Genomic DNA, 26,039 nt, shown 5'->3' on the forward strand with positions numbered 1-26,039 from the left:
TCATCATCACCCCAACACCACAGCTTAAAATCATCCCCAGGCACCAATAATAATACAAAAGAAAAATTCATCTCAGCATCATAGATTTCTCAGCAACTTTCGACCACACTCAAGCCGACTTGGCATCGTGGCAAGCTTCTTAACGGCTAACCTTCCAGGTCAGCTCCTTGATGCTAACCTCCTCACCCTTCTTCTCGTCATAGTCATACCACTCGCCCTCGAGAAGGTCAATTCCCGAGAAGGTAGCGGTAGACTCGGCAGCCTTGGCTTCCCAATCACCCTGAGTGGACAAGTCAGCAATTAGTGAAGAATCTTTCGTTCGTAGTGACTCACGTCAGGCTTGAATTCAATGAACTCAAGGCCACGGCAGTCCATCTCAATGATCTTCTGGGAGTGGCGCTTCTCCTGGGCTTCATAGGCCTTGGGTGCGTTGAGGATGGATGCAGAATGGGTTTTCTATAGGTGGTCGTTAGCCGCGGAAACATGAAAAAGCAGGACTGATGCGTAGATGATGATCCTCAAATGCCAAAAGGAAAATCTTGGAGTAGCTCTATATTTAAGCAGTCAGAGAAGAAGGAAAAATCAAACTCACGGTGCAAAGACGACACTTCCACACGAAGTTAGCCTCACCGCGACTACCAGGGATCTCGTGAGTCTCCTGCAAAGCAAAACATGAAGCAGTCAGTAAGCCACCCAATCAGACACGAGATATGAACAGCTCTTTTTCAGAACTAGTACATACAAAACGATTGAACGAAACCCAGTTAGGATGCGTCTCATGGCAAGAAGTGCAAGAGACACGGAAAGTGTAATAGTAAGGGTTCTCCTCTGTATCAGTGGGCTGAAGGGCCGTAACGCTAAATCAAAACATTAGCGGATTGACTCATTAAAAAAACATTTGTGAGAGTTCTGCCCGCACGGCGTTCTTTGTGTTGGAGTGTGGCGGGGATGTGTCGATTATAGCAGAGAGTTGATGGGTTGAATTGGGGGGCGCGGAGGGACATAGCAATGACTTACCCCTCTAGGTCGGCTTCCAGGGTCAGAGACAACATTTTTGGATTTGGGCAGAGTGTTGGGGGTTTAGAGGTGTGGTTGTAAAGATCGTCTGCAGATGCGGGGTGGAGATGGAAAGGTCTTTAGATCAAGGCTTGGCATGTGACTTTTTTGAGGTTTCTGGCTTTACTAGCTACAAACAAAGGAAGGATATAAGTTTTAAGGTGGATGATGAATACTGAAGAGAAAATCTATTCGTATGTGAAATTTGAAAATGAACGCCAGTCATGCTGGAGCTGTCGCTCCCAATGAACGAAACAAAGCTATATACATCATGGAAAAATATACACTCTCATAATCGTGAAATCAAACCCTTACAGACGGCTGGCCTGCGAGTCCTGGCCCAGAGGCTTGGTAGAGAAGGTACCGAAGAACTCATTGAGAGCGTCGACAGTGCCGCTGCCTTCAGCCAGCTGGACAGTGCAAGCAACGTGGCTGTCAGGGCGAGTGACAACGACTCCACCCTGCTCAGGGTTGAAGCCGAGCTTCTCGTGAGCGGCAAAGGTGGCCTGGGGAACGCGGACATCGGGAATGTCATCGGCGTACAGGTGGTGGTGGTAATCGCGCAGGATCTGGGGGATGGACTCGACATCGACGGTGTTCTTGGAACCGGCGTAGATGACAGAGAGGGTGAAGAGCTTGGAGTGGGGGTTGTGACGCTCGAAAAAGGAGACATCGGCAATGTCAGAGCGGCGGTAGGCCGAGAGGAACGAGCGCTCCTTCTCCAGGTTGAGGGCGAAGTCGGCAATGGCCTTCTTGCTCTTGGTCTGGTTACCGGCAAAGACGAAGATACGGAAAGAACCATTGGCGGGGACTTCCTGCTCAAGCTCGACAAAGTTGGAGTCTGCAAGACGGGTGACCATGGTAGGAGTAAAAGCACGGCCAGGAGTCAGGTGAACACCGGGGATGTTGAACAGAGGGGACTTGGCGGGGTGGCTAGGAGACCAGGTGAAAATATTGGGCTGGTAGGCCACTCCATATCCGCTGGTGAACTCGCAAGAGGACTTGAAGGTCTTTACGAACTCATCCTCCTCGGCGTTGGTGCCAACCTTGGCGTGGCTGGCCTCGCCAACCTCACCAGCATTGGGACGGCGCTTGGAGAAGAGAGCGGCGTACTTGGCGTCGAAGTTCAACAGGGTCTCGGCGATGTCCTTGCGCTCGCTCTCGTAGGTGCTCAGGATGGAGCGGTTGGCAAAGCCAGACTCGACAGCGTGGAGCTTCCAGGCCATGTTGAGAGCATCGTGGAAAGCAGTGTTCATACCCTGACCAGCCTTGGGGCTGTGAGTGTGGCAAGCATCACCGCCCATGAAGACACGCTCGTCCAGGGTGTATTTCTCGGCAATACCTTGACCAATGGGGTAGACAGAGTACCACTCGACGCGGTCCCACTCGATCCAGTATGGCTTGAGAATGTTCTTGGCGGTCTGCTGGACCTCCTCGGCGGTGGCAGTCTTGCGGGGGTTCCAGTCGGCGTCGGTGGAGGAGGCGATCTGAACGTAGAGGCGGACCATATTGTCCTCGCGGGGAATAACCATGATAGAACCGGCATCGGAGTGGATGGTGCACTTGGTCTGTTTAACAAGTTTGTTAGTACATTTCATGAAATCGAGCTTGTGCAGATGCTTACCTCAATATCGGGGAAGTTGGTGCGGACAACACCGTCCATGACACCCCAGACGTAGGCAATGGGATCCTTGTGATGGATCTTGATGTCAAGCTGCTCACGGACGAAGCTGCGGGCACCCTCACCACTGAAGAGGTACTTGGAGCGGACGTTCTCAATAACGTTAGTGTCGAGGCACTTCAGGTTGACCTCAACGGGGTAGTCGGCGTTGGCGCCATCGTTCTTGAAGCCAACGATGGTCCAGGGACGTTCAACCTTGGTGCCAGCTTTCTCGATCTCGTCCAGGAAGACACGCTCGATCTTACCCTGGTGGACGAGGGTGGTGAAAGGATAGCGAGTGTCAATGAAGCGGGGGCAACTGGGCCAGCTGCCAGTGCGGCCAATACCGGATCCGTCGGCCTTAGGGTCCCAGAAAGCAACATCGTAGACCTTGGCGGGCTCGAAAGCCATGATCGAGCGCTTCAGGCCAAGGTTGCGCAGGATCTCGGTTGACCGCGGCTGAATACCATCAGCGCGACCAGTGGCAGTCGGCACTGGACGGTTGTCGATGTGCTTGACCTTGTAACCCCATCGTGACATACACAGGGAGAGGAGCAAGCCGACGGGGCCGGCGCCCACAATGACAATGTCGTAAGTCTCTTGGACCATGACGAAAGAACTCAGTTATCGGGTGGTTTTGTGGTTATGTAGATGTGATGAGTCCAAGAATATGTAAATGACAGAATGTATTCACAGGAGTCACAACGAGGAGAAAAAATGAGGGCCATGGCGGGACTCTATATACTGCGCGGAAGCTGGGGTAAGATTGGATCACGGAGAACATCCACGGCATTCAGAATCGGCTGAATCGTGGGGAGCACCGGTTGCAGGGCTGCGGGAACCAATCAGCGTGAGGAGAATCGAGGTTACTGTAGGTTAGTCAGCACAACACAAATAATGTGGGGGCAGACAGGCTGTCTCTCGCAGTGCACCAAGTCATAATGCCGTCGTTGATCGCCGAGCCGTGCTTGTCGCTGCAGGGAAGTTCGTCTCCACCCGGAAACAACTTCGGTATGTGGAGTGGGGCACGTGATGGGGCTCTCGGCAGGTTGGCCGGGATTTACTTCATCTTCCTCTTTCCCGGCCCTAATTCCCTTCTTTTGATACTCGGAGAAGTTACTGGCCATCTTCCTTCACACTCATTGGCCGCTGGACGTCCGTTTTAGCCGATAGTACCTTGCCGCCTCATCCACTGGCCCCATATCTGGTAGTTTAACCTGGTACTTGCACAGCGGAAAACCCGAGGTTCCCTCCCATGCATTAAAATGCCTCGTCAACTCAGTTCATAATATGAAATTGAGTCATTCTCAGATCTATCCATGGCAATTTGCTCAGTCTCTTCAGTTCAAGCGCTCGGCAAATCATGTATTCACAGTGAATCTATCTTACAGACTGTCTCGCTCTATATCTTGATGCTTCGAGGCACTAAATTACCTTGAGTAGATCACCCCGCCAGATTAATTCCCACTCAGAGTATCCTCTAAACCCATTACATGTAGTTTGCCCCCAAGCCTGGAGTGAACCCCCATACCGGATGCTCCGGATAGCCAAACGCCTCATGTCCCCGGGCTAACTGTTTTTCATCAACAAGAATCTCGGTATAAGGAGTGGCAAGCAAGTAACGTTAAGCACTTTGGTACAGTTGACACCTCATCTGCCAGGCACCAAGCAGCTCGACCTCGGACATGGGTTATTCCGTGCCGAACTATATCGACGACATGCATTCCAGATGAGGCATTGGACACGAGAGAGCAGCCCCAGAGTAGGCCATGTGATATACAAACTATAGCTTAGTAGCCTTGTACTACCTGCTATGGTAAAAATATTCCCCATTATCACGAACCAGGTTTGGCAACCTTGCCGGGCGTTATACACAGAGGGTACAGCGATTGATGTCCAAAAAAGACACTTGTGCAAGACAATTACCTGATTATTCAGAAAATACCACTGGTTGAGAAATTAATCACATACTGCCATTTTCTGGTGTTAGCCTCAGACAGTGTCACATGGGAAATCGGACATGAGCATGTTCATCCTATGGGTTGAATTTGGCAGGTGTCAGTGCGGGGGCTGGGAAAAGATGGTAATTCATTGGTTAAAAGCTGAATGACATCAAGCTTTCTTTTTTCATTGTTCTCCATTTATCGTTGATTGGTCCGGTTCCCAAATTGAACATTGTCGAATATCGTTTTTGATTTTCCCTGCTCCCATTGACAATGAGCCATTCCGAACTGATTTGAGCGACGTGATTGGCCAAGCCACAATTCTACGACTCACCGTGCTCTGTCGATCATCTCAGCCCTAAACCAACCAACCACAATAGCGTCATGTTTGCACGACGGCCCCGATTGAGAGTCTGAATGAATCATCGATAGCATTTTTGTGCTATTGTCATGGAGACATAATCAAGCGGGTTTGCTTTTGCTTCATTCACATGACTGTTCTCGTTTCTTCTCGCGATCTTTCATTTCGCCTTCGCCTCTTCAATCCTTCGCATATCTGTTCTTGCGACTTCAGTCGCAACTTTGCTCTATCTCTGATCCCAATCTTTTCTGGATCCCCAGTCATATACCACGACGTCCGTGGTATCATGTCCACGAAAGCGTGGTACAATCGCAATATGCCCAATATCAAACACCGCGCCACTCCTGAGGAGACTCTTCAATACTATCGAGACATGGAGGAAGAGGTTGGCTCCGAGAGGAGTGCCTGGCGCAAGGCCAATCGAGCTCGCTTGGATGGCTCGGATAATTACTACATTTTGATGCAGGCTACGAAGCATGAGTACGTATACCATGTCGTGATCCGATTGGAACTCTGCACCAACACCATGAATAGGCCTCCCGTTTACCATTCTCTCTCCAAGCCAATCGGCAGGTGCTCTTCGACTCTTTCGTCCAAGTCGATTATCGAGTATTTCATGTCCACCGAAGAGAAGCTCGACTGCGACAACACCACGTCCACCAACAAGCAACTCAACTTCGTTCATGAGCAGCTTGTAAAGATCAACCTTCATTCCAACTCTGCGCCAACTCCCACTGGTCCTTCCAACGCTGCTACGACCTTCCACCTCGAGGCTGTTGTTCAGCGCGCTCAGGGCTCTATGAAGCAGGATTTCTCTGATCGTCTTCGTCTCAACCCTTTGCATGCTACAGTCAACGTCCAAGACGAGATCGTCACGGACGAGGATGATAAGAGTGATATCCCTTTGCTGTCTCGCGAGGTTGAGTTGGACGGCACCTGGAAGTATCTCTCCCCAGACGGTAGCATCTACGACAAGTACAACAAAGCCAGAGTAAACGGTGGTCTGCCGCTTCGCTTCTGGATCTCTCGCAATGCCGCTGATAACCTTGATCCCTCCGTTCTCAGATCCATTCGCTCTTCCAAGTTTGACCTTGCTCGTTTCGCGTCTCTTGATGGTCCAGCTTCTTTCGATGATCCCGCTTCTCTCAATGATCCCGCTTCTCTTAATGATCCCGCTTCTCTTAATGATCCCGCTTCTCTTAATGATCCCGCTTCTCTTAATGATCCCGCTTCTCTTAATGATCCCGCTTCTCTTAATGATCCCGCTTCTCTTAATGATCCCGCTTCTCTTAATGATCCCGCTTCTCTTAATGATCCCGCTTCTCTTAATGATCCCGCTTCTCCTCCTGCCCCTAGGACTATGAAATGGGAATGCACCGATGGTCACCGTTTCCGTTCTTTCGAAGAAGCCTATTTCCACGGTCAGGTCTCGCGTGAAGTTTATCCAGAACCCGAGTCTGTAACTCTATCTTTTGACAAAATGTATGGATCAGACGATGAGACCGACGACTCTATGAATGTGGATGTTCATAATGACTCTGACAAGCCTACATTTTCCACTGTCCAACCCGCTACTCCTGTTGCTGGTTTGAAGGAGTCCGATGATGAGACTCTCGTCGGCATCGACGCTGCTGCGAGGGCTGATTCTCGTACTGACACTGGCAAGCCTGCTTGGACAAACATCGACGGTTATGTTTCGCCTGGTTTCCGGCCCTCGACTCCTATCGGCGGTTGGAAGAAGCGGTCTGACGACAAGAGTCACGACACGGATGCGAATGTTGATAGTCTGGGCAGACTTGCTCATACTCGCGTTCTCCGTTCTGCTTCTTTTCGGCATCGTGCTCCTTCTGATTTTAGGAAGCCGGCTGGGGATAGACCCGAGTTCGATCTGAAACAGTACTCCTATGGCGGCCCTGGATTCAATTCTCCTGATAATCTGGATGGTGCTGGTTCTGCTACCCTCCGAGTCCACAGTCCTCCTGCTCGCGGCTGGAAGGCTGAAGCTGATGATGCTCGCGACGCTTACGACTATTCTGGCTACGGCCTTGACGGTGCTGCTTCTCCTGGTCTCCGCTCATGTACCCCTCCTGCTTGTGGCTGGAAGTTTGAAACTGCGGAAGCGATGTATGCTTGTTATGCGAATGATCGTCCCAACAGCTGCGTTGTGCCTCCGCTTACTGTTTCTCGCAATGTGTCTGGCAACATGTCTTCTGAGGCTTGTGTCAACCAATTTGAGCGCTCTGCTGCTCCTTCACCTGAGGTTTCTTCGCCGGATTTTTCTTTCGCTGAAAAGTCGTCTGCCGGCTTTCCTTTCAATGGCACTTCATCTGCTTCGGGCTGCGCTGAAACCCGTGAGGAAGCCGCTCTATCGAGTGTTGGGTCTGCTGTCCACTCCGAACAATGCTGGGAGCCTCTTATGGACGATATCCAGGGCATGCTCAAGAAAGAGCCCAACATAGACTTCAAGTGGACTGCCAATGTTCCTGTTCAACTCACCAATGGCCAGCAGGCATCTTTTCATGCCCCCCTGGCTGCCAAAGATACGCGCAGCTGTGCTACTTCCGTCGTGGACGATGTCAAAAGCGACACTGCCGACGCCGCCTCCATCCATGATACCAGCATGGGCTCTGATAGCGATGCTTTGCCCCCTCGACACTACAGCAAAGACCTCTTCGGCAATAACGGTTGGCTTGATCAGACCATTATCGCCAAGACTAACAACAAGCGACGAGTTAGTTCGGGCCTCAAGGGGCTGGGACAGACTATGAAGTCACACATCAAGGATCTGGTAAGTAGATCATGGCTCATCGATTACGATTGTTCAGAACTAACAATGGTTTGACAGACTGGAGAGCCCAAGAGAGGACGTATCTCCACAGTCAATCCTACCATCGCCATCGAGATCACGGCAGCTCTCTCTCTGAGCATCGAGACGCAGGTCAAGCTTTACGCTGAGCTCGAGTACCTGATTGTCACTACCGCAAACCAATTCCTGATGGACGAATATTACGACGGACACATTTCTGATCTCTCAATCCGCCGATTGAACAAGGAATGGATCTCCAAGAACCGTCCTGGTGTCCCTCAGTTCTGCTTTGACCAGTCCACCCAGCGTGAGCTTATCTTCGCCAACCGCCAGAGCGTCAACTTTGGCGGCCGTGCCTCCACTCAGCCCATGCTACTGCACTCAATCTTCAGCAACTGGAAGGCAGTTTGCACCGAGACAAGTGTTCGCTCTTTCTGTCTCCCAGATTCCGCCGTCCGCAAGCACTTGCGTGACATTGAGGGTATCTTGGAACTTCTGCAGGCCTCCCCCTCCGTTATGGAGACCATGCAGATCCTTGCCATGCGTACTCGCGAGGAGATCCTCCAAGTCCGTGTTAGTCGTACTGCGCGCACATCCTTTGGCTCTAGCGATGGCCCTGACACAACCAGCACCCCCAGCACCCCCAGCACTCCCGGCGCAACTTTGGACACTATCCTTCGACACACTACCATGAATTCTTCGGGCTCGAATCCTTTCCGTACTCCTCGGATCCCCCAGTCGCGCCGTCGTCAGAATTCGCTGAATTCGTCCATTCCAGAGACACCTCTATCTTTTTCTCATAATCACGCGGCTACTTTTGAGCGTGCTGGATGGCCTGCTGAGTTTGCCATTGACCGTCGCCATCATCAGGTGGCCTTGCAGGCTAAAACGTCTCTCTTTGATGGACTTGCACTTCGCGATCGTGAGCGTGCCCGCCACTGATGGGCGTCTCCGCATGGCAAAACCTAGCCTGGATAGCCAACATCCTGGACTTGTACGTGATGATCATCATCACCGCTATTGATTTGATCTCAGATGTTTCCATCACCCAGTCGTTTTTTGTTCTTTGATGCTGACAGGTCCCCAGTACCTCGGTTTCTCAATTCCACAATTCTTCTGCTGCCCGTTCCTTTTATGTTTTTTTTAATTTCTTCGTTGACGATGATCTCTTTATGAGCATTTGAAAAATTAGTTGGTCACAGTCTTCACAATATGCAGGATAGCCGGAAATCAATGAATATCACTCATGAAAACTTCGTTCTTCGTAGTTTGTAGATAAACACGTGGGTCGACGTCATCGGCTTATCGATCACGGGTGTTCCAAGTTCGTCACCGCTCACATTTTCTATCTCTCTCAATTCCTAACTCTCCAAAATCTCCATATGCAATCTTCAAGCGCGCGGGTGTTTCCGATCGCGTGGTGGAGTAAACACACAGGGCCCCCAATGACCATCTCTACGACCCGCGTTTAGCACCATCGAAGATCTGAGTGGAGCTCAGCTGGCGTAAACAGCCACCCTCACAATGACGGGCCCGATTCACACATACGGTCAAAGCTGCTTGCTATCGGACGACGAACCAGATCTTGCCAGTTTCCAGACATGTCCCGATCCACCAGAGATCCGGGCGCAGTTTTTTTACGTCTCATCGTTGCCAATCGATGACCCACTAGCTGCTCTGCCACCGCCGGCTAGTCAAGGAGCTGGGAGTGAGAGGATACCACCCAAGCCGTTCTCTGCTAGGGATAATATCGCCTTGGAGGATGCTTGGCGCGATCTACGGGAGGTGAGGAAAACCAAAATCGCGGGACAACATGGGTCCAGGCCTCCAACTTCGAAGGGGCCTTCTGGAATAGCTGTGCCAGGTCATGAATCGGGGTCAAATATTACAAGTCGCCCTAAGTCTTCCAGCCGAGAAGATCCTGGGTTGATCGGCAGCAGAGGGAGCACTATCAGCAACACTCCTTCATTCCCAGACGATGTACCTTCACGAAATCACAAGTCTCAGCTCACGTTTGCGACCGGTTCTGGAGTGCGCTCTCATCCTTTCGGAAAGGTAGACCGCGTCGGATCATCACTTGATGATAGCATGAAATATGATACCCCTGCAGCTATCGCCTTTGATCAGAAACGGGCACGTTCTTCCTCTGTGAATGAGTCCAGCGCGGCCAAGAGAAGAAGTAGCTCGACTTTGGAGAATTGTGACGCTGGTGACGAAGAGATTGGCAGTATACACGCCAATCGTTCTCGCGATGCTAGTATCAGTGGCTCGCCTTTTATACGGGCGTCTACCTCTCAGTCTCATACACCACTCGGTCGGTCATATGAGTCTACATTTTCGAGGGACGGAGGGCAGGACTGGCAGGCCGAAGTGCGAGTCAGCAGTAGTTCTCGGGGCGCACCAAAGCCCTCTGGTCTCAGAACTACTGTGAGCCTGGATCAACTGACGCAGGACTCGCAGAGTGAGAGAACAGAAGAGCCAAATACGCAATCAAAAATCCCAGTTGGTGTGTCGCGGCTTCATTTGGTTGAACTGCCGAAACTCAAGGTACAAATTGTGTCCCTTTTTGCTCTAGATGATACTGACACTCTGCAGATGAAACCAATTTACTGGAGCCCTCTGCAGGACATATCGACTGTCGTTCGAGCTACTTGGTTTTACAGGAACACCATGTATCCCGTTGAGGCAGATCTTGCAAACAAATTGGAAGAAGGATACGTCTACTTAAAGCCTTGGAGTGATACCTGGCAAGATGAGCTGAATAGCTGTGTGGAAAATGGTGCGGATGCTGAGATGAAAATTGTCCATCCATTGTGGACAAAGGAAGAACAGCAACCTAAAACTGAACCGGACCCTGCTCCTGGTAATCCCGAGTTGACTGAGGCAGATGATCTCTTGACATTTGACAATAATCAAGCCGCTGGCGGCACTTCTCTTCAGTCCGAGAACATAAAACCTTATCTCACATCTAGTGCCATTTTCGTCGACGCGGCCAACGCCCAGATCCTTCGACCCAGCCTACTTCCTTCCTCCTCGAGGGGACGAAGACCTCTAGGGGCAATCAGGAAGGGGAGGCAGATAGGGATACCGGTGGTACGAGGCTTCAATCGAAAGTTATGGGAGCAACTACACCCATCCAAGACTAATCCCATCGATGTGCGTCATTACATCCGCAAGACCCAATCCCGGAATCCTTCTGTTCCAGGTGAACAAGTATGCTACGCTTGCAAGATGGAAGAGTCACGGCCACCTCCGACAGACTTGGTACTCGTCATCCACGGTATCGGGCAGAAACTTTCGGAGAGGATGGAAAGCTTTCATTTCACACATGCCATCAATGCATTCCGAAGAGAGGTTAATATGGAGCTCAATAATGAACCTGTCTGGCCACATGTGCGTCAAGACCATGGAGGAATCATGGTACTTCCTGTGAATTGGCGCACAAAGCTGTCACTGGATGACCCCGATATTGAAGCAGGTGTCGAGGACCCGACTGCTAATAATTTCTCACTGGACGATATCACACCTCAGACCCTTCCAGCCGTTCGATCTCTGATCAGTGACGTGATGCTTGACATTCCGTACTATCTCTCGCATCACAAGCCAAAGATGGTCAAGGCAGTTGTCAGAGAAGCGAATCGCGTCTACCGCCTCTGGTGTAAGAATAACCCAGGGTTCCAAGAAAATGGCCGCATACATCTTCTCGCTCATTCCTTGGGAAGTGTCATGGCCATCGATATTCTCAGCAATCAGCCAACGCATGTGCCTCACTTTGACTTTTTCGATACTGCACTGCACAGCGATATCTTCGAGTTTGACACCACAGATCTGTTCCTCTGCGGAAGCCCTGTTGGTTTCTTCCTCCTTTTGAATAAAGGTAAGTTGCAGGATTCTGATTCTTGATCGTGTATCTAACACCCTACAGCCAGCCTCCTGCCCCGGAAAGGTAGAGATAAGCCAGGTAGTGACGGCGATGATAGATTGCGTGGCGTAGCCGGTGAACAAGGTCAATATGGATGTCTCGCAGTGGACAATCTATACAACATAATGCACACAACCGACCGTAAGTTCAAACCTCCACACTCCCTCTACAAAGATCCTAACAAGGGATCACTAGCAATCGCCTATCGCGTCAACGCAGCAGTAGACAGTGACCTATCAAACTCCCTAAAAATGGCATCAATCCCCAGCTCCAGCTCAACATTCTGGCAATCCTTCGGCAGCGTCTTCCGCTGGAGCACAGCACCAACCTCATTTCTCCCTTCAACGGTGCCAACACGACCAGCAGCCGTCTCAAAACTCCCCTCAAACGTCGAGCTTGAGACCCATGACTTCAGCCGCGAGGAAATTGCCGAGAAACGAATGCTTCTCCTGAATGATAATGGCCAGATTGATTATTATCTTTCTGGTGGTGGGGGCCCGCTGAGTATCCAGTACCTTAATATGTTGAGTGCGCATAGTAGTTACTGGACTCTTGGGGATTTTGTCAGGTTTTTGGTTGTTGAGATTGCTAGGAAGCAGGGGCGTGAGGGGACTTTGCTTGCTTTTCGAGCTGAGAAGAAGAAGGGGTGGAAGTATTCTAAGGGCGCTATTTGATTTCGGATTTATGGGCTATCTACCATGATAATGAGGTGTTTTGCTTTGTTTTACCGGTAGAGCATCTAGCATTGACTTATTGTGTGAGTTAAAGGTAGAAATACAATTCTCGAACACATTTGATTTGTTCCCATCTCGGCGCAATATGTGTTCCCGTGATCACCTTGTCACATCATCAAAAAGAATAAAGTAAACAAGACCAAATGTATAAAGAAAACACAGAAGTCATAGAAAATAAGTCAGAACAAATCAACAAATTGGAGATCCAGCCCCATACATGCACAAATCACCTACAACGTTACTAACAAATCAACCTAGTATCAGAACCATGCACATCACCCATCAACAAAGCCTCCACAATCTCCCCCTTAATCCCAACACCCCTCCCAGCACGCAAAACCACCAAAGCATTAGCCTTAGCCAGACTACCAACCTTGGAGCTCCGCTGCCCAGCCCCCTCAACCCCAGTACTAGTCGCATACAGCCGCCCATCAGATCGCGATGCGGTCACAACAGCACGATGATATTCCGTACGCTTAGGATCAAGCGGAAAATGATGCGTCAAGACAACAGCCACGCGCGGCAGACCAAGCTGTGGTGCGAGCCATGGTCTCGAGCTAAGAGCTTGAGAACTATGACCTAGGCCCGTGAGTTTGTGCAACGAAGGCAGGACGAAGAGGTTGAGAGTGACGAGGGCGGAGGCCGGGTTTCCAGGGAGTGAGAAGATGAGTCTTGACTGGCGTTCAGATTGGGCTGTGTCTGCATCGCCGGTTGGTTTGAAGGGGACTGTCGCGAAGGTAGTTGGTTTGCCCGGTTTCATGGAGACGCGGCCGAAATGGATTGTGCCGCCGAGGGAACGTTCGATGGTCGGTTTGAGGAGATCCAGCTCGCCCATTGAGACGCCGCCTGTTGTAACTATCACGTCGACGCTTGCTGAGGCGCGGCCTACGCCGCGCAGGGAGTCGCGGAGTGCAACTTCTAGTTCACTAGCTGGGGTGTCGCGGGCGATTCCTAGATCAATGGTTTCGAATCCCCATGATGTTAGGCAGGAGATAAGAGATGGGCGGTTTGAGTCTCGAATTTGGCCGCCTGTTAGGGGGCGAGTATCGTTGTGTTCGACCAGCTCGTCGCCTGTGCTTAGGACGCCTACGCGTGGTTTGCGGAAGACTTTGATGGTCTTCGTGCCTGTTGAGGCTAGAAGGCCGATCTCTCCACCTACTGGGGTGATTAGATCGCCTCTGGCAAGGATCTTCGAGCCTAGTGAGACGTCGCTGCCGGGTTCGCGGACGTTCTCGCCGGGCTCGACGTCGTCGGTGAGGATTTCGACGGTTGCTTCTTCTTTGCCGTCTGGTGTGCAAGTGTCCAGGGTAGTGTCTTCGACCATAACTACAGCATTTGCGTTCGGGGGGAGAGGGGCACCAGTGGTGATTCTAGCGATGGTGCCTGGTTGCAGTGGCTCTAGGTTTCCACCGACATTGGCATGTGTGATTGAGGCTACAGGGAAGACGCCCTTTGTGGACGGGCCGGTGCTGTTAGAGTCTGGTGCAATGATGGCATAGCCATCCACGATACTAGCTCGGTATGCTGGGACAGCCTCAGCGGCGTATACGTCTTCGGCAATGACCGAGCCGATTAAGGAGGTTGTCACTGGGACTTCGATGACCTCTGGGTCGGGGGTCTGCTCGTTGATTCGGCGTAGTGCTTCATCTACAGACAGCATTGGATATGGAGAGGACCGGTAGCGCCGGTTAGGGCCTGCGTTGGGGTCATTGGACTGAGGTCTTTCTGAAGGCGATGTATGTGCCTTTGGGACCTTGTGTCCGTGACCGTGATCATGGCCATGATGATGGTGGTGGTGCTGGTGCTGAGGCTTGTTCTTTTGAACACTGACACCTGCCTCTGATTCCAGCTTTGCCGTGCCTCCAGCATGGAGGGTCCGTGAATTGGCACCAGCAGCCTGCGTGCAGGCATGTGGCAACAGCTTCACAACGGCGTCAAGGTTTTCCATTGCTCCTTTTGGGGATCCGGGTAGAGTAATAATCAAAGATTTCTCACGAACACCTGCAACTGGTCTGGCCATCATAGCAACTGAGCGGGGGTTAGCAGAAAGTAAATACTCGGGAGAGGCGCCAGGCAACGCCCCTGATGTCACATACAGGGAGTCACTTTCAAGGAGGCAGCAATCATGCCGTGCCTACAATCCTTGGTTAGTTTACTAGCGTCAAAGCGGCCAAGAATACCGAGGCGACTCACACTAATCCGGGGGCATGGCGTTGAATCAGGGGGTACACTGCCTGTGATGTCATTTAGCACGGACAGCGTCAATTAGAGACAAACACTTACCTCCGGGGTGTTATCCTTGATTGCGAATCCTGTTCCTCCGCTGAGCAAAATGAGGTTATACCAATTGGGGCCATCAGCCCACTCGCAGACGCACTGCTGGATCTGGTCCACGTTATCCGGGACGATCCTGAATGCGGGGGGTTCCCACTTGCCCTCAGCAGCAAAGATGGGCGTCAAAGCATCGACAACCTTGTCGGATGCGGGGTTCGCCGAGGCTGTGTCGGAGACAATCAGGATTGCAGCTCGAAGTTTGTCCATGTTGTGTTGTGGTGGGAAGTGGGGTGGAATGGCTCTTTATTAGGGAAGTTATCGGATTATCACGAGATCCCGTACATTTCTAGTACGTCAATTAGGGCAACTCCCGAGTTCTTTATACTCTGAGTACTGGCTATAACTACCCAATTAGGTCTGATACATGTCTTACGTCAAAGCTAGTAAGGGTAAGGCTATTTCTCGGTACTCTTTACTGTACACTTAATCTCCAGATGCAATTCACCCAATAGGGCTCTACGCGACCCCAGACGCCCCAATGCGGTGTATATCGAAACATGAACTCGAAACAGAAAGTGAAGCGAAATTGTGCGGGGTTATATGTTTCCCCTGGCTGTCCAATTTTGAATCTTCTCTAGAGAGAAGATTCACAGAGAACATTCGACTTACGCTGCCTCCAATGCTGAGGCCTTCTGGGCCACGAGAAGCCCAACAATGAGACCAAATAGACCCAGGACTGAACTGAAGATCTCAACAACGAGAATCTTGACGAACCTGGAAAGAAATAATGTAAGCAAAGATCCCGGTACCCATATAAAAGGACACGGAATCACTCACAGACTGGGATCGGCAGCATCGGCTAGAGCAGCACCACTTCCGTTGATACCAACGGAGATACCGCAGATCAGATTGCAAACACCGACAGTGATTCCTCCCCAGAAGACGGCGTATCCGGTGTAGTAGTTGCTGGAGGTGTGGATTGCGCCCTCGGGGACAGGGTTGAGCTTCGACGAAAAGACAATGGCCATGATGACACCGTAGATAGCCACGACTTCACAGAAAATGATGGAGATCAAGTTCTTGGTACGGATTCGGGGGGCTCTGACTCCACCGCCGACGATCGATGAACCTGTAAGGAAGATACCCCTAATGACAGGCATTTGATTAGCATGGAGAAGCTGGTATGTGTATGCAGTGATCTGCTTACCATGCGGCGCCGACAACTGAGCAGCCAATACACATGGCGATTCCGATATTGGCCCAGGCATAGGGAGACACCTCCTCAAGGAAACGGCCGACCTAATGCGATCCGGGTTAGACAACAAGTTCACTGTAGGTTGCGACAGAGATTGACTCGTACATTAAAAGCTTCTCCTTCACCATGGAAGAGCATGTCTATTCGAAATGCATTAGCTGCCAGATCGCATCTTGGGCCGCAGGAAACGTACAAAGTCCAACCACAATAAGGGCGGTGGTGGAAACGCCGACCGGATAGAGGTAAGCCATGACGACCTCTGAAACTGAATGAGAGGCAAGGTATCGCGTTTCAAGATGGAGCTGTGAGGGAGATGGGGGACTCAGTGGCCGGACCGGATTAACTGCTCCGCTCGGGCGGTGACAGCGCGCTGTGCTTCCCCAGACATCTTCCTCCTTTGTTTGTTATGGGAGACTATCGTCTAAACCTTTGATACCTTTGTTTCCTGTGGACTGCTTGCACATAGTTTATTGTGTGATTCTTGACCATCTTCCCGTGGTGGCTCCTTCCCCTGACTTTCTCGCGTCCAACGCCTCCTCCGTACAATGGCCTCCTCCGGGGTTGGGTCGTATTCGAACCCCTTGAAGAAGTTCAAGTAAGTCTTAAGAACTCGTTATTTGAAGTGGAATGGATTGCTAACATTGATATCTAGACTGGTGTTCTTGGGCGAACAGAGTGGTAAGAATTCATCACTTTACACCTTATCACCATAGGCCTTGGTCCATGAGGGAGGTAAATGAACAGAAGATCTGACATATACTACAGTCGGAAAGACCTCATTGATCACCCGTTTCATGTATGACTCGTTCGACAACACATACCAGGCCACTATCGGTATCGACTTTCTGTCCAAGGTATGCCATACCCCGCACAGGCGCTCATTTACTTGTTTCGCCTCAGAAGAGTGTCTGTCTATGGATTGTTACTTAATCTGTTTCATTAGACCATGTATCTTGAAGACCGAACCGTGCGCCTTCAGCTTTGGGATACCGCCGGCCAAGAGCGTTTCCGTTCCCTGATTCCTTCCTACATCCGAGACTCTAGCGTTGCCGTGGTTGTCTATGACATTTCGAATGCGAAGTCCTTCCAAAACACCCGAAAATGGATCGACGATGTCCGCGGAGAGCGTGGAAACGATGTGATTATTGTGCTCGTAGGCAACAAGACCGATTTGAACGACAAGCGTGAAGTTACCACGGCACAAGGCGAAGAGGAGGCGAAGAAGAACGGATTGATGTTTATCGAAACCAGCGCAAAGGTCGGACATAACGTGAAACAATTGTTCCGGAGAATTGCCCAGGCTTTACCAGGAATGGAAGGCGAGGCCAAGCAGGGCGAAAGCCAGAGTACATCCTCACATTTCATTTCTCTATCTTGTTACTTGATACTAACATATATCCCAGTGATCGATGTCAACATCAACCCCAAGGAGACGACCAACAACGACGGCTGTGCCTGTTAAGATTTCTCACGTCCATCCCGCACCCCAGTGCCTCATCTCGATGCCCATCGAGCCTGTCCATGATATTCTACCATTTTCGAAGATGTACATGTTTCCTCTTTTCTTTCTTGCTCCCGGACAATAGCGCGTGTGTCTAGATATTTCAGTACCGATTGCGGTCGCGTCCACATCTTTTTCTGAGACCTCGGAAGGAGATAAGGTGTTATGATTTCCGTTCTACCAGCATCATATGTGTTTCTTATTGCAGTTCAAGTTTCTTCGCTTGACTTTCTCTTGGGAGGTCATCTGTTCGCCGTTTGGCAGCATGGGCTAACATGTCTGATATCTTTTAATTGACGAAGCTGTACAATATGGCATTTCCTCGAGCTAATGTAAAGTATTAACCGTGATGACAGAATTTGTTTGTATGGATACTGCAACATGTCAAGTTCAGCTCCATTCGTCAGTGTTTGATATTTAATAGCATCGCAATATCCTGTCTAGCGGCTAAACGAACTCCCTAGACAAGTCTCCCTGCCCGTGACTTCATCGACGTGCGTGATGAATTCTTCCTGTTCTGCAATTTGACACAATGCAGCTAGTCATGCAGCATCCTCGCTCCATGTATATCTGGCGATCATTGTTTTTGGGATATCGGGGACATCAAGTCCATAGGATGGATACAAGCAGCGTCGGATTGGAAAGTCTATGGATGATGCTCTGCCAACTAAAGGAGCACGCAATACATCGGGGTTCTCCTACCAGCGAGTCTTGAACCAAATGCCGATTTTGCCCGCGTCGTCGTAGGCTAGAGTGCGTCAAGCCATTATGGTGTTGTAATTGAATTCTTGCCTTGTAGAAGTGTCGAGGAGCCTTGTTGCTCCAAGTGGGATTGTGCTGATTATGTAGTTATTAGAATGCTCGACTACATTGTTGACGACAACCGTGAGGGAGTCTACTCGCCTTGATGGTAGTCACGCGGTTGAGCAGTTTTTGGCGATTTATGCAAAACTTTCAGAGGTCCATGAATTAATCGCTCAATCCCGTCGTTGATTTTGACCCAAGAACCAAGAGGAGCAGCCGTGAATATCTAATATTCGGTATAGATTCTTCCGCCTGCGCGTCCAGCTGCTTCCAGGGTTTCAAAGTCTATATCTAGGCTTTGCAGTATCGGAGCTAATAACAATCCTGCTGCTGCTGCACCAATAATGCCAATTTTTAGTGGTGACGGTTGTTGGCAGCTTTGGTTGCATGGCAATGGCGGAGGAACAGGAAGAAATGAGTCGTAGAAACCTGTGCGAGATGTGACAAGATTGTATACTACCAGCTCTAACGTCGTTACCTAGACCTCCCTTAGGTCAATGGAGGCCTTAATTGAACATTATCTTGACATATGGATACGGGACGGACGTTATAGTATTAATTTTCTTTTCGAATTTCATAAACACCAGCTAAATATGCATCATACTCCATAAACTTTTCGGTACGTCACTCAACACGTTTCGAGGGAGACTCAGGCTCCTCGACATCAACTTGAGCAACCCGCTTTCTCTTACCAGTAGAACGTGAGCTGGACTCCGAATCTTGTCGCACAAATCCAGATCCGTCATCGTGCCACTCGCTAATCTCCCATTCAATCGAGGTAGATTGATCATCACTAACTCCCTTGCCATGTCGAGATCGCATCAAACGACCCAAACGGCTTCCTTCCACCATCTCTTCAAACCAGGGGATACCCCTTGTTGTGCCGTGTTGGAAGCTTCTGGAGACCTTTGGCTCTTCGAAGGAAGGAATTATAACTGAAGATGGGGGAGTCTCTGCGGGAGCTAGGGCAGACGAGGTCGAGACACCAGCACGAGGGGCCTCTTCATCAAAGTCATCCGGAAGAAGATCCAGGTCATCCAAAGCCCGCTGATCCTCAACAAGCAAGCTTCCAATAGCAATAGACATGAAGTTTGACTCCTCTCGCGGCTCCTCAGTCCAGAATGTCAATGGCGTTCCACAGTAACCACAGAACACCCGCTGAGTCTGGGGAGCATGACGGGGCGAAAAGCTGCGACGGATGGAGGAGTGCGATTCATCCGGGAAGAAAGATTGAGTATAAGACTCGTACCAGTCGAGAGGCACGCGCAGCCATGCCGAAAGAGGTGTGCCGTGGAATCGGCCTGTTTCACATTAGTCTTCGCCGGGAGATCGACGGCTAGCTTGGGATAAGTTTCACTCACGGTTATCTCGGCTGCTGTCGAAGTAAACCTCGGCATGCTCTGTTACATCGTCTGGGATATTGATTTGGTATTCATTGCGACCACATGAGCATGAGCCGCGCAGCGGCTCGTAGGCCATTGTTATACAAGGTACCGGGGCGCTGGTGAACTGGGCGAGACTGCGATAGTTATGGTCAGGATTGGAGAGAAGCAGTCAGCCAGTCAATGTCTGAAATTGGCAATGCCAATAGTCGAATATGAGGTGTCAAGTGGAACAAAATTGAAGGAAGAAAAAGCAGGTCGAGTCCAGTGGACCTCTATGACGTTTAAAGATTGCCAAGACATTCCCGCTACTCCGCACCTTATCGCTATCAACTTTCGTACTTCGCTCTCGTCTCTTCTCGTTTCTTCCCTGCACTCGACTTTGACAGTTTCGCAATCCAACTTCTCGAACGCCGTATACCCACTTCCGCGCATTCTTTCCGAGCATCGATTCTATCTCATTCTTTCAACTTACAACTTACCTCCTCGTATCCGAGTCGCATTAATCATGAATCACGATGATGGCGATGACCGGTCATCGTCCACACCGAATGGTACATCCAAGCAGTCGGTCCAAGACAAAGACAAGCCTCGTCTTACCGACCAAGAAAAGAAAAGCAACCACATTGCCTCGGAGCAAAAGCGACGCGCAGCAATTCGCGAAGGCTTTGATCGCCTAACAGAGCTGGTCCCTGGTCTCGAGGGCCAGGGCCGAAGCGAGAGCATTGTTCTACAGAAGACGGTGGACTTCATTCACGTCAAGCTCCAAGAGCGACACGACCTCATCGCCGAAATCGAGAGCAAAGGAGGCCATGTGGATGATTCTTTCCGACCTTCATGATCGCTTTTGCCGGGGTTGTCCCTGTGCCCTTTCGCTGGTCGAGGGGGTCGGGGGCAAGCATGTGCCGAGGTCCGCTCATTTTCAGGAATCCCCACGCCACACGAATTTCTTTGCTCTCTTCGTTACAATAACGAGACGAAAATGATCTGCTTGTTTCCTTTTTCTTGGAATCTTGATCTTTATCTTCGATGTCATACCTATGTGTTGTTACTCGATATCCTGCCGTTCTTGTTTGATTCTTTCTACCCTTTTTTTGGTTCCTAATTGTCCTTTTTTCTCACCTTCACTTCTTGTCTCTACTTCTGTTGTAACTTCTGTTGTACATCGAAACTTTTCCCGGGTACCAGAATGTATATGGTCACGGCTGTTGCTGAAAGCAACTGGGGCGTTAACTCGTTGGCTAGCTTTGAATCCATTTCTGCTCAGCTCTGAATGAGCCACTCTCAATTTGACTCAATTTCAGGGGATTTAGGACATCGGAGCCATTTGAGCCCCGAATCCCGTGTTTTGGTCGCATCACATGTATCATCAACCCAAACGTATAATTGAGGTAGTCAGTAGGTGCTTTATTTACCTGTGCTCTGGAAATACAAGTTTAAGCAAGCCAGATATCAATTTGAACTATATAATGCTATTCAAACAATGACCTCGTAGTGCATGATGTGGACATCGTCTTACCGCCCACTGAACTGCCGAACTAACCGGACAAGCTCCAGCGAAAGTTGCCATTGACATTGACTGCACAGGGATACGCAGATCCTCGAGAAGGGACTCCCAATTGAACCATTGTATATGTCCCAAAAAAACCCTCCCACTACCGCAAACCACCTGCCCGCAACACCCGCAACAAGGAAGACATCACCCCGCATCGCATAAGAAAGCTGCCCGCATCGACCACATCCCACCACAACCAAAACCCGCAAAATGACAGACTCGAAAGAAGCCCTTCTGGCCAACATGGACATGAACGACCAAACCCAAGACCCACCCCCAGCCTACGACCAACCCAAACCAAACCGCCTCCCACGCCCACCACCCCTAGGCCTCCCAGTCCTAAACAGTCTCCGCAACAGAAGGGTAATCCTAGCCTCTCAATCCCCACGCCGTCGCCAAATCCTCTCCTTCCTAGGCTTCCCAAATCTAGAAATCATCCCCTCAAACGCAGACGAAGACCTCCCCAAAAGCCTCGGACCCTTCGAATACGTCCTAGCAACAGCCACAAAAAAGGCCCAAGCAGTCTACGCGCAGGAAATAAACAACGAAGCAGCGGGCGAACCAGCCCTTATCATCGCAGCCGATACTATTGTCGTCGACCTATCAACCGGCACAATCCTCGAAAAACCCCGCTCAGAAGCCCACCACATGACAATGCTCCGCTCCCTCCGCGACGCGCGCGATCACAAAGTCTTCACGGCGCTGGTAGCCATGGCGCCGCTTGCATCGGCCCGGGACCCGGGTTATGCGCTTGAGAGTACGGTTGAGGAGACGGCTGTGCGGTTTGATGGCGATGTTACGGATGAGTTGATTATGGCTTATGTGCGTACCCGTGAGGGCGCTGATAAGGCGGGTGGGTATGGTCTGCAGGGGCTTGGCAGTATTCTCGTTGAGAAGGTCGATGGGAGTTATGATAATGTGATTGGGATGCCGCTCAAGGCTACGCTTAAGCTTATTGAGACTGTTATGGCTAAGGCGGATGATGAGGAGGGCATGCCTGGAGATGGAGATGAGAGTGATGATCTGGAGTGAAGAAACCTTGGTTTGAGGGGGGTTTATTTGGGAAGGGAAGGCAGATTGTTGTTGGCTGATTATTGTGGTTATGACTCTTTTTATATACATTTGCATCACAGTAACGCTAGTTTAGATAGAGAAAGAAAGCATTTATTGGACTTGATACAGATTGGATGTTAAATTCATGCTCAATTGGGTGTATCTATTTACTTTATTTTGTAAATAACGGAATTCAGTCGATTTATATATATCTGCTATAATCCAGGACATTGGCATGCAACATGGTTTAAAGGGCAAACTATATATTTCTAGCCAGACCCAGTTATTGAACAAATCAGGTACATTGATAGTTAATCCTCAAATCACCGACATCTATACAGCTTACATCGAAACAGCAATCCACGATACAATCTACAACCAAGAAAACCAGAATATTCTCGAAATAGGGTTACATTCCATATTTTTCTATAGCTGAAACCCAACCCGACCACAGCGGGAAATCAGCACCGACCAAAATCGGGCCCAGAGACAAACACGAAGAAATCAACGACATATACAGAGGCCAACGGTAAGGCGGAAGCGGAACGCCTGGATAAACCAGAACCAAAGAGGTTATAAAAAAAAAGAGAAAAGTAGCGAAAGGAAACTAGAAAGACAAGCGATGCAGCACATCTATGCAGTCCAGATGCGGCGCAGAGCCTCGGTGACACCGACGTCGTTTGTCTCGAACTCGTACAGACCAACGGCGGTGGTGAGGGTGAAGGCGCGCAGGAGCCAGTTGCAGAGGGAGCGGAACTTGGGGACACGCTTGGGAGGGAAGTAGTCAACAATGGCGGCCCTGAAGGTATTATGTTAGGTGGTTGTTCGTGCTGGCAGATCTAGGTCTGGAGAGGAGATCCGGGGATGGAGTCTTACTGGAATCCGATGTGGGAGTGGGCGACGATCAGAGAGCACAGGATGGCGTCCATGACAGGGTGAAGAGAGCCGGCGGCGAAGGGAGCGATGGTGAGAGGGACGAGGCCGACACAGACGGCTCTGTTCGGAGTTAGTTTTTGATTCTTTGAGTCGTTTCTCTCCGGTTTTTCGGAAGGGTGATTCGATGTAATGTTGCTGCATGCGAAGGGAGTACGAACCTCTCGAAAGTCCAGTGGTAGCTGCCCTCGGAGGGGTGAGTCTCGGGGATGGGAGCAGGGTCGTTCACTGTCGCATTGTTAATATCAAGGACGTAAGGAATAGCGGCATCGCAGTTCGATCCGAAGCATTCGCCGAAAGCCGCACGCTCAGCAGATTGTAGAGAATGTATTGATGCTGGCGGTTTGGCTGGTCGAATACCCGTGAAAAGCGTGGGTGGGATCGGGATAGGCAAGGCTCGGAAATCACATACGGGTTCCCTCAACGGACTCTGGTAGTGATAAACATATTAGCAAGACTGTCACAATACCAGGTGTCTCCCATCCATTCCGATTCTCTCAATTCTCCATTCTCTCTGTAGCAGGGCCTACTTACGAGGCAATGGGGGCAGGATCTGCTTCTTAGCCGAGGCGTGGAAAGCCACAACCTGCGACACACCGACATTCTTCTGGAGGAAGGGCCGGGGAGCGAGAGTCTGCCTCAGCAAGGACGAGCGCGCAAAAGAAGCCATTGTGTGGTGTATGGAGGAGAAACAACGTCGCGGATGAAGTTGGAGGCCTCGGGAGTCCAAGTCGGGTATGTCATCCTATTACGGGTCAGGTGATTGGTCGACGGTCCGCCCAGCCGAAATTGGCCGATGCGAGAGAAACATTTAGCCCGATTTACTTCTTCACTTCTTTCCTTACTCTCTCGTATAAGTGAGCTATGCTATTTCACGGAGCATGTGACTACTGATTGCGATTATGATAATTTGCTCATTTGCATGATATTCGCAGACTTTATTTATTTTGCCTATGGCTTGTCTACTATCCTAGCCGAGGTATTCAATACCAAATCAAATCCAATCCAATCACATTTTGAAAAGTTATGACGCCAATCTCATTATCTCATCAGTCTCATGAGGCACTCAGAACTTGAGGACAGCCTTGCCCATGTTCTTGCCGTAGAAGATACCAACAAGACCCTCGGCAGAGTTGTCAATGCCCTCAGTCTCGTGGATAAGCACCTTGAAGGAGCCATCCTTGATCCACTTCTGCACGTTCTCCTGGTGCTCCTTAGTGTAGACATCACCCATGCCCTTGTCACCAACAATGAAGCCACGCATGTCAATACGCTTGACAAGGACGTTGTGAATGTTCTTGATGGGGTAGGGAGCAGCGTTGTACTGGGAGATGAGACCGCAGACGACGATGCGGCCGAAGTTGTTCATGGCATCAAGGGCAGCCTCGAGGTGCTCGCCACCGACATTCTCGTAGTAGATGTCGATACCCTCAGGGGCGAGACGGGCAAGAGCGGCAGAGGGCTTCTCGTTCTTGTAGTTGAAGCCACCGTCGAAGCCGAGAGTCTTGGTGATGTACTCAAGCTTCTCGTCGGAGCCGACGGACCCAATGACGCGCAGACCCTCATGCTTGGCAAGCTGGCCGACGAGCTGGCCGACAGCACCGCTGGCGGCGGAGACGAAGATGGTCTCGCCCTTCTTGGGCTTGCCAATCTCGTACAGTGAGGAGTATGCGGTCAGACCGGGCATACCAAGGGGACCGAGGAAAACACGGATATCTTCGATTCCGAGGGGGTTCTCGAGCTTGCGGATGCGGATCATCTCCTTCTCGCTGACGGCGACGTACTCCTGGACGGCAACATGACCGATGATGAGGTCACCCTCCTTGTAGGTGGCGTTGTTAGAGCGGACGATCTTGCCAATGGTGGCGCTCTCAATGGGCTTGTTGAGCTCGAAGGCCGGGGCATACGACTTGGTCTCGACGGGGCGCATGCGGCCACGCATGTAAGGGTCGAAGCTGGTGTAGAGGGACTGCAAGACGACACCATTGTCGGGAGCGGCAACGTTGGCGTCATAGGCACCGGACTCAACGGCCAAGTGCTCGCCAGGGACAGGGTAGCCCTGGGGAATGGACTTGAAGACGAGAGCCTTGTTAGACATTATGAAGTAATTATGATGTGAAGAGTGAGAAGTAGGAGATAGAGAAAGGAGTAGAAGTAGAGGTATAGATATGGATATTTGAAGAAGAAGAGAGACAACAAGCTCTTTTATACGAAGCTGTACCAAGCGGGGCAGTCTATGAGCCGAGGAAGAATCCAAGATCTCAACATTTTATTATAAAGCAGACTGGGCCCGGAGAAAGTTCTCGAGAAGGTTATGCTGAAGCTGTAGATCCACTCTCTGCAGTTTCGGGTTCAGTTCGGCCAATTCTGACTTGCAGATTGCTATGCATAAGCTAAAATGTTCATAAATCCCCACTATTCCATGGACTCAAAGCAAGACGGCGGCAAAAGCAGTGAGGCATTGGGGCATAACTGTGGCAACGGGACCCTAGTGGGGATCGGATGAATTGAATACAACTCAGACCGACGGGGAAACTCCATTCTGGGCAGGACGACCGTCCCTCGGCGCTTTTTTCAAAGTTGAAAACGTCGATTTTTAAGCACGGAGTAGCTTACCGCTTCGGGAAGGAGACTTTGCTTGGAGGGGTAGATCAGTTGAATTCTGTATCAATTCATGGGAGTATAGGCATAGGCATAGGATTAATTGACCTATACAGTAATATACTTGATGTCATTATGCGGACTTTTCAAGGGTATTTAAAGGGTCCATGACAGTGGTGGCAGAGGTAGCATATATTAA

At 50.4% G+C, this 26,039-nt stretch overlaps 12 protein-coding genes across 12 annotated transcripts; 5 read left to right on the forward strand and 7 right to left on the reverse strand.

Annotated features, from left to right (window-relative positions):
• Positions 1-139: 139 nt before the first annotated feature.
• On the reverse strand, positions 140-1,052 carry N7508_002930 (CXXC motif containing zinc binding protein; the record flags this gene model as incomplete). Its single annotated transcript, XM_058460996.1, has 5 exons — positions 140-280; positions 334-456; positions 593-658; positions 743-857; positions 1,018-1,052. 5 exons carry the CDS (start codon positions 1,050-1,052, stop codon positions 140-142), a joined length of 480 nt encoding a protein of 159 aa, XP_058321573.1.
• A 315-nt stretch (positions 1,053-1,367) lies between these two features.
• N7508_002931 (putative FAD monooxygenase) lies at positions 1,368-3,325 on the reverse strand (the record flags this gene model as incomplete). The annotated part of the gene is made up of 2 exons (XM_058460997.1): positions 1,368-2,624; positions 2,681-3,325. 2 exons carry the CDS (start codon positions 3,323-3,325, stop codon positions 1,368-1,370), a joined length of 1,902 nt encoding a protein of 633 aa, XP_058321574.1.
• A 2,011-nt stretch (positions 3,326-5,336) lies between these two features.
• Positions 5,337-8,768, forward strand: N7508_002932 (uncharacterized protein; the record flags this gene model as incomplete). Its single annotated transcript, XM_058460998.1, has 2 exons — positions 5,337-7,808; positions 7,866-8,768. 2 exons carry the CDS (start codon positions 5,337-5,339, stop codon positions 8,766-8,768), a joined length of 3,375 nt encoding a protein of 1,124 aa, XP_058321575.1.
• Positions 8,769-9,350: 582 nt separating this feature from the next.
• N7508_002933 (DDHD family phospholipase) lies at positions 9,351-12,422 on the forward strand (the record flags this gene model as incomplete). Its single annotated transcript, XM_058460999.1, has 3 exons — positions 9,351-11,703; positions 11,752-11,889; positions 11,944-12,422. The coding sequence occupies 3 exons, from the start codon at positions 9,351-9,353 to the stop codon at positions 12,420-12,422; spliced, it is 2,970 nt and encodes a 989-aa protein (XP_058321576.1).
• Positions 12,423-12,723: 301 nt separating this feature from the next.
• N7508_002934 (bifunctional molybdopterin adenylyltransferase MobB/molybdopterin molybdotransferase MoeA family protein) lies at positions 12,724-15,023 on the reverse strand (the record flags this gene model as incomplete). Its single annotated transcript, XM_058461000.1, has 4 exons — positions 12,724-14,510; positions 14,579-14,616; positions 14,676-14,716; positions 14,766-15,023. The coding sequence occupies 4 exons, from the start codon at positions 15,021-15,023 to the stop codon at positions 12,724-12,726; spliced, it is 2,124 nt and encodes a 707-aa protein (XP_058321577.1).
• Positions 15,024-15,421: 398 nt separating this feature from the next.
• N7508_002935 (H(+)-transporting V0 sector ATPase subunit c'') lies at positions 15,422-16,262 on the reverse strand (the record flags this gene model as incomplete). Its single annotated transcript, XM_058461001.1, has 5 exons — positions 15,422-15,530; positions 15,594-15,902; positions 15,964-16,055; positions 16,117-16,151; positions 16,205-16,262. The coding sequence occupies 5 exons, from the start codon at positions 16,260-16,262 to the stop codon at positions 15,422-15,424; spliced, it is 603 nt and encodes a 200-aa protein (XP_058321578.1).
• A 294-nt stretch (positions 16,263-16,556) lies between these two features.
• N7508_002936 (Rab family GTPase YPT6) lies at positions 16,557-17,473 on the forward strand (the record flags this gene model as incomplete). Its single annotated transcript, XM_058461002.1, has 5 exons — positions 16,557-16,606; positions 16,664-16,689; positions 16,777-16,865; positions 16,955-17,357; positions 17,415-17,473. The coding sequence occupies 5 exons, from the start codon at positions 16,557-16,559 to the stop codon at positions 17,471-17,473; spliced, it is 627 nt and encodes a 208-aa protein (XP_058321579.1).
• Positions 17,474-18,940: 1,467 nt separating this feature from the next.
• On the reverse strand, positions 18,941-19,795 carry N7508_002937 (uncharacterized protein; the record flags this gene model as incomplete). The annotated part of the gene is made up of 2 exons (XM_058461003.1): positions 18,941-19,617; positions 19,678-19,795. The coding sequence occupies 2 exons, from the start codon at positions 19,793-19,795 to the stop codon at positions 18,941-18,943; spliced, it is 795 nt and encodes a 264-aa protein (XP_058321580.1).
• A 411-nt stretch (positions 19,796-20,206) lies between these two features.
• On the forward strand, positions 20,207-20,539 carry N7508_002938 (uncharacterized protein; the record flags this gene model as incomplete). The annotated part of the gene is made up of 1 exon (XM_058461004.1): positions 20,207-20,539. One exon carries the CDS (start codon positions 20,207-20,209, stop codon positions 20,537-20,539), a length of 333 nt encoding a protein of 110 aa, XP_058321581.1.
• A 924-nt stretch (positions 20,540-21,463) lies between these two features.
• On the forward strand, positions 21,464-22,285 carry N7508_002939 (nucleotide diphosphatase; the record flags this gene model as incomplete). The annotated part of the gene is made up of 1 exon (XM_058461005.1): positions 21,464-22,285. The coding sequence occupies one exon, from the start codon at positions 21,464-21,466 to the stop codon at positions 22,283-22,285; it is 822 nt and encodes a 273-aa protein (XP_058321582.1).
• Positions 22,286-22,939: 654 nt separating this feature from the next.
• N7508_002940 (CybS family protein) lies at positions 22,940-23,909 on the reverse strand (the record flags this gene model as incomplete). The annotated part of the gene is made up of 5 exons (XM_058461006.1): positions 22,940-23,105; positions 23,183-23,302; positions 23,401-23,467; positions 23,652-23,669; positions 23,774-23,909. 5 exons carry the CDS (start codon positions 23,907-23,909, stop codon positions 22,940-22,942), a joined length of 507 nt encoding a protein of 168 aa, XP_058321583.1.
• A 396-nt stretch (positions 23,910-24,305) lies between these two features.
• On the reverse strand, positions 24,306-25,337 carry N7508_002941 (MDR family NADP-dependent oxidoreductase; the record flags this gene model as incomplete). The annotated part of the gene is made up of 1 exon (XM_058461007.1): positions 24,306-25,337. One exon carries the CDS (start codon positions 25,335-25,337, stop codon positions 24,306-24,308), a length of 1,032 nt encoding a protein of 343 aa, XP_058321584.1.
• Positions 25,338-26,039: the final 702 nt, after the last annotated feature.

The sequence above is a fragment of the Penicillium antarcticum genome, assembly GCF_028974205.1.
Source record: "Penicillium antarcticum strain IBT 31339 chromosome Unknown utg000003l_segment0_segment0, whole genome shotgun sequence".
Taxonomy (NCBI): Eukaryota; Fungi; Ascomycota; class Eurotiomycetes; order Eurotiales; family Aspergillaceae; genus Penicillium; species Penicillium antarcticum.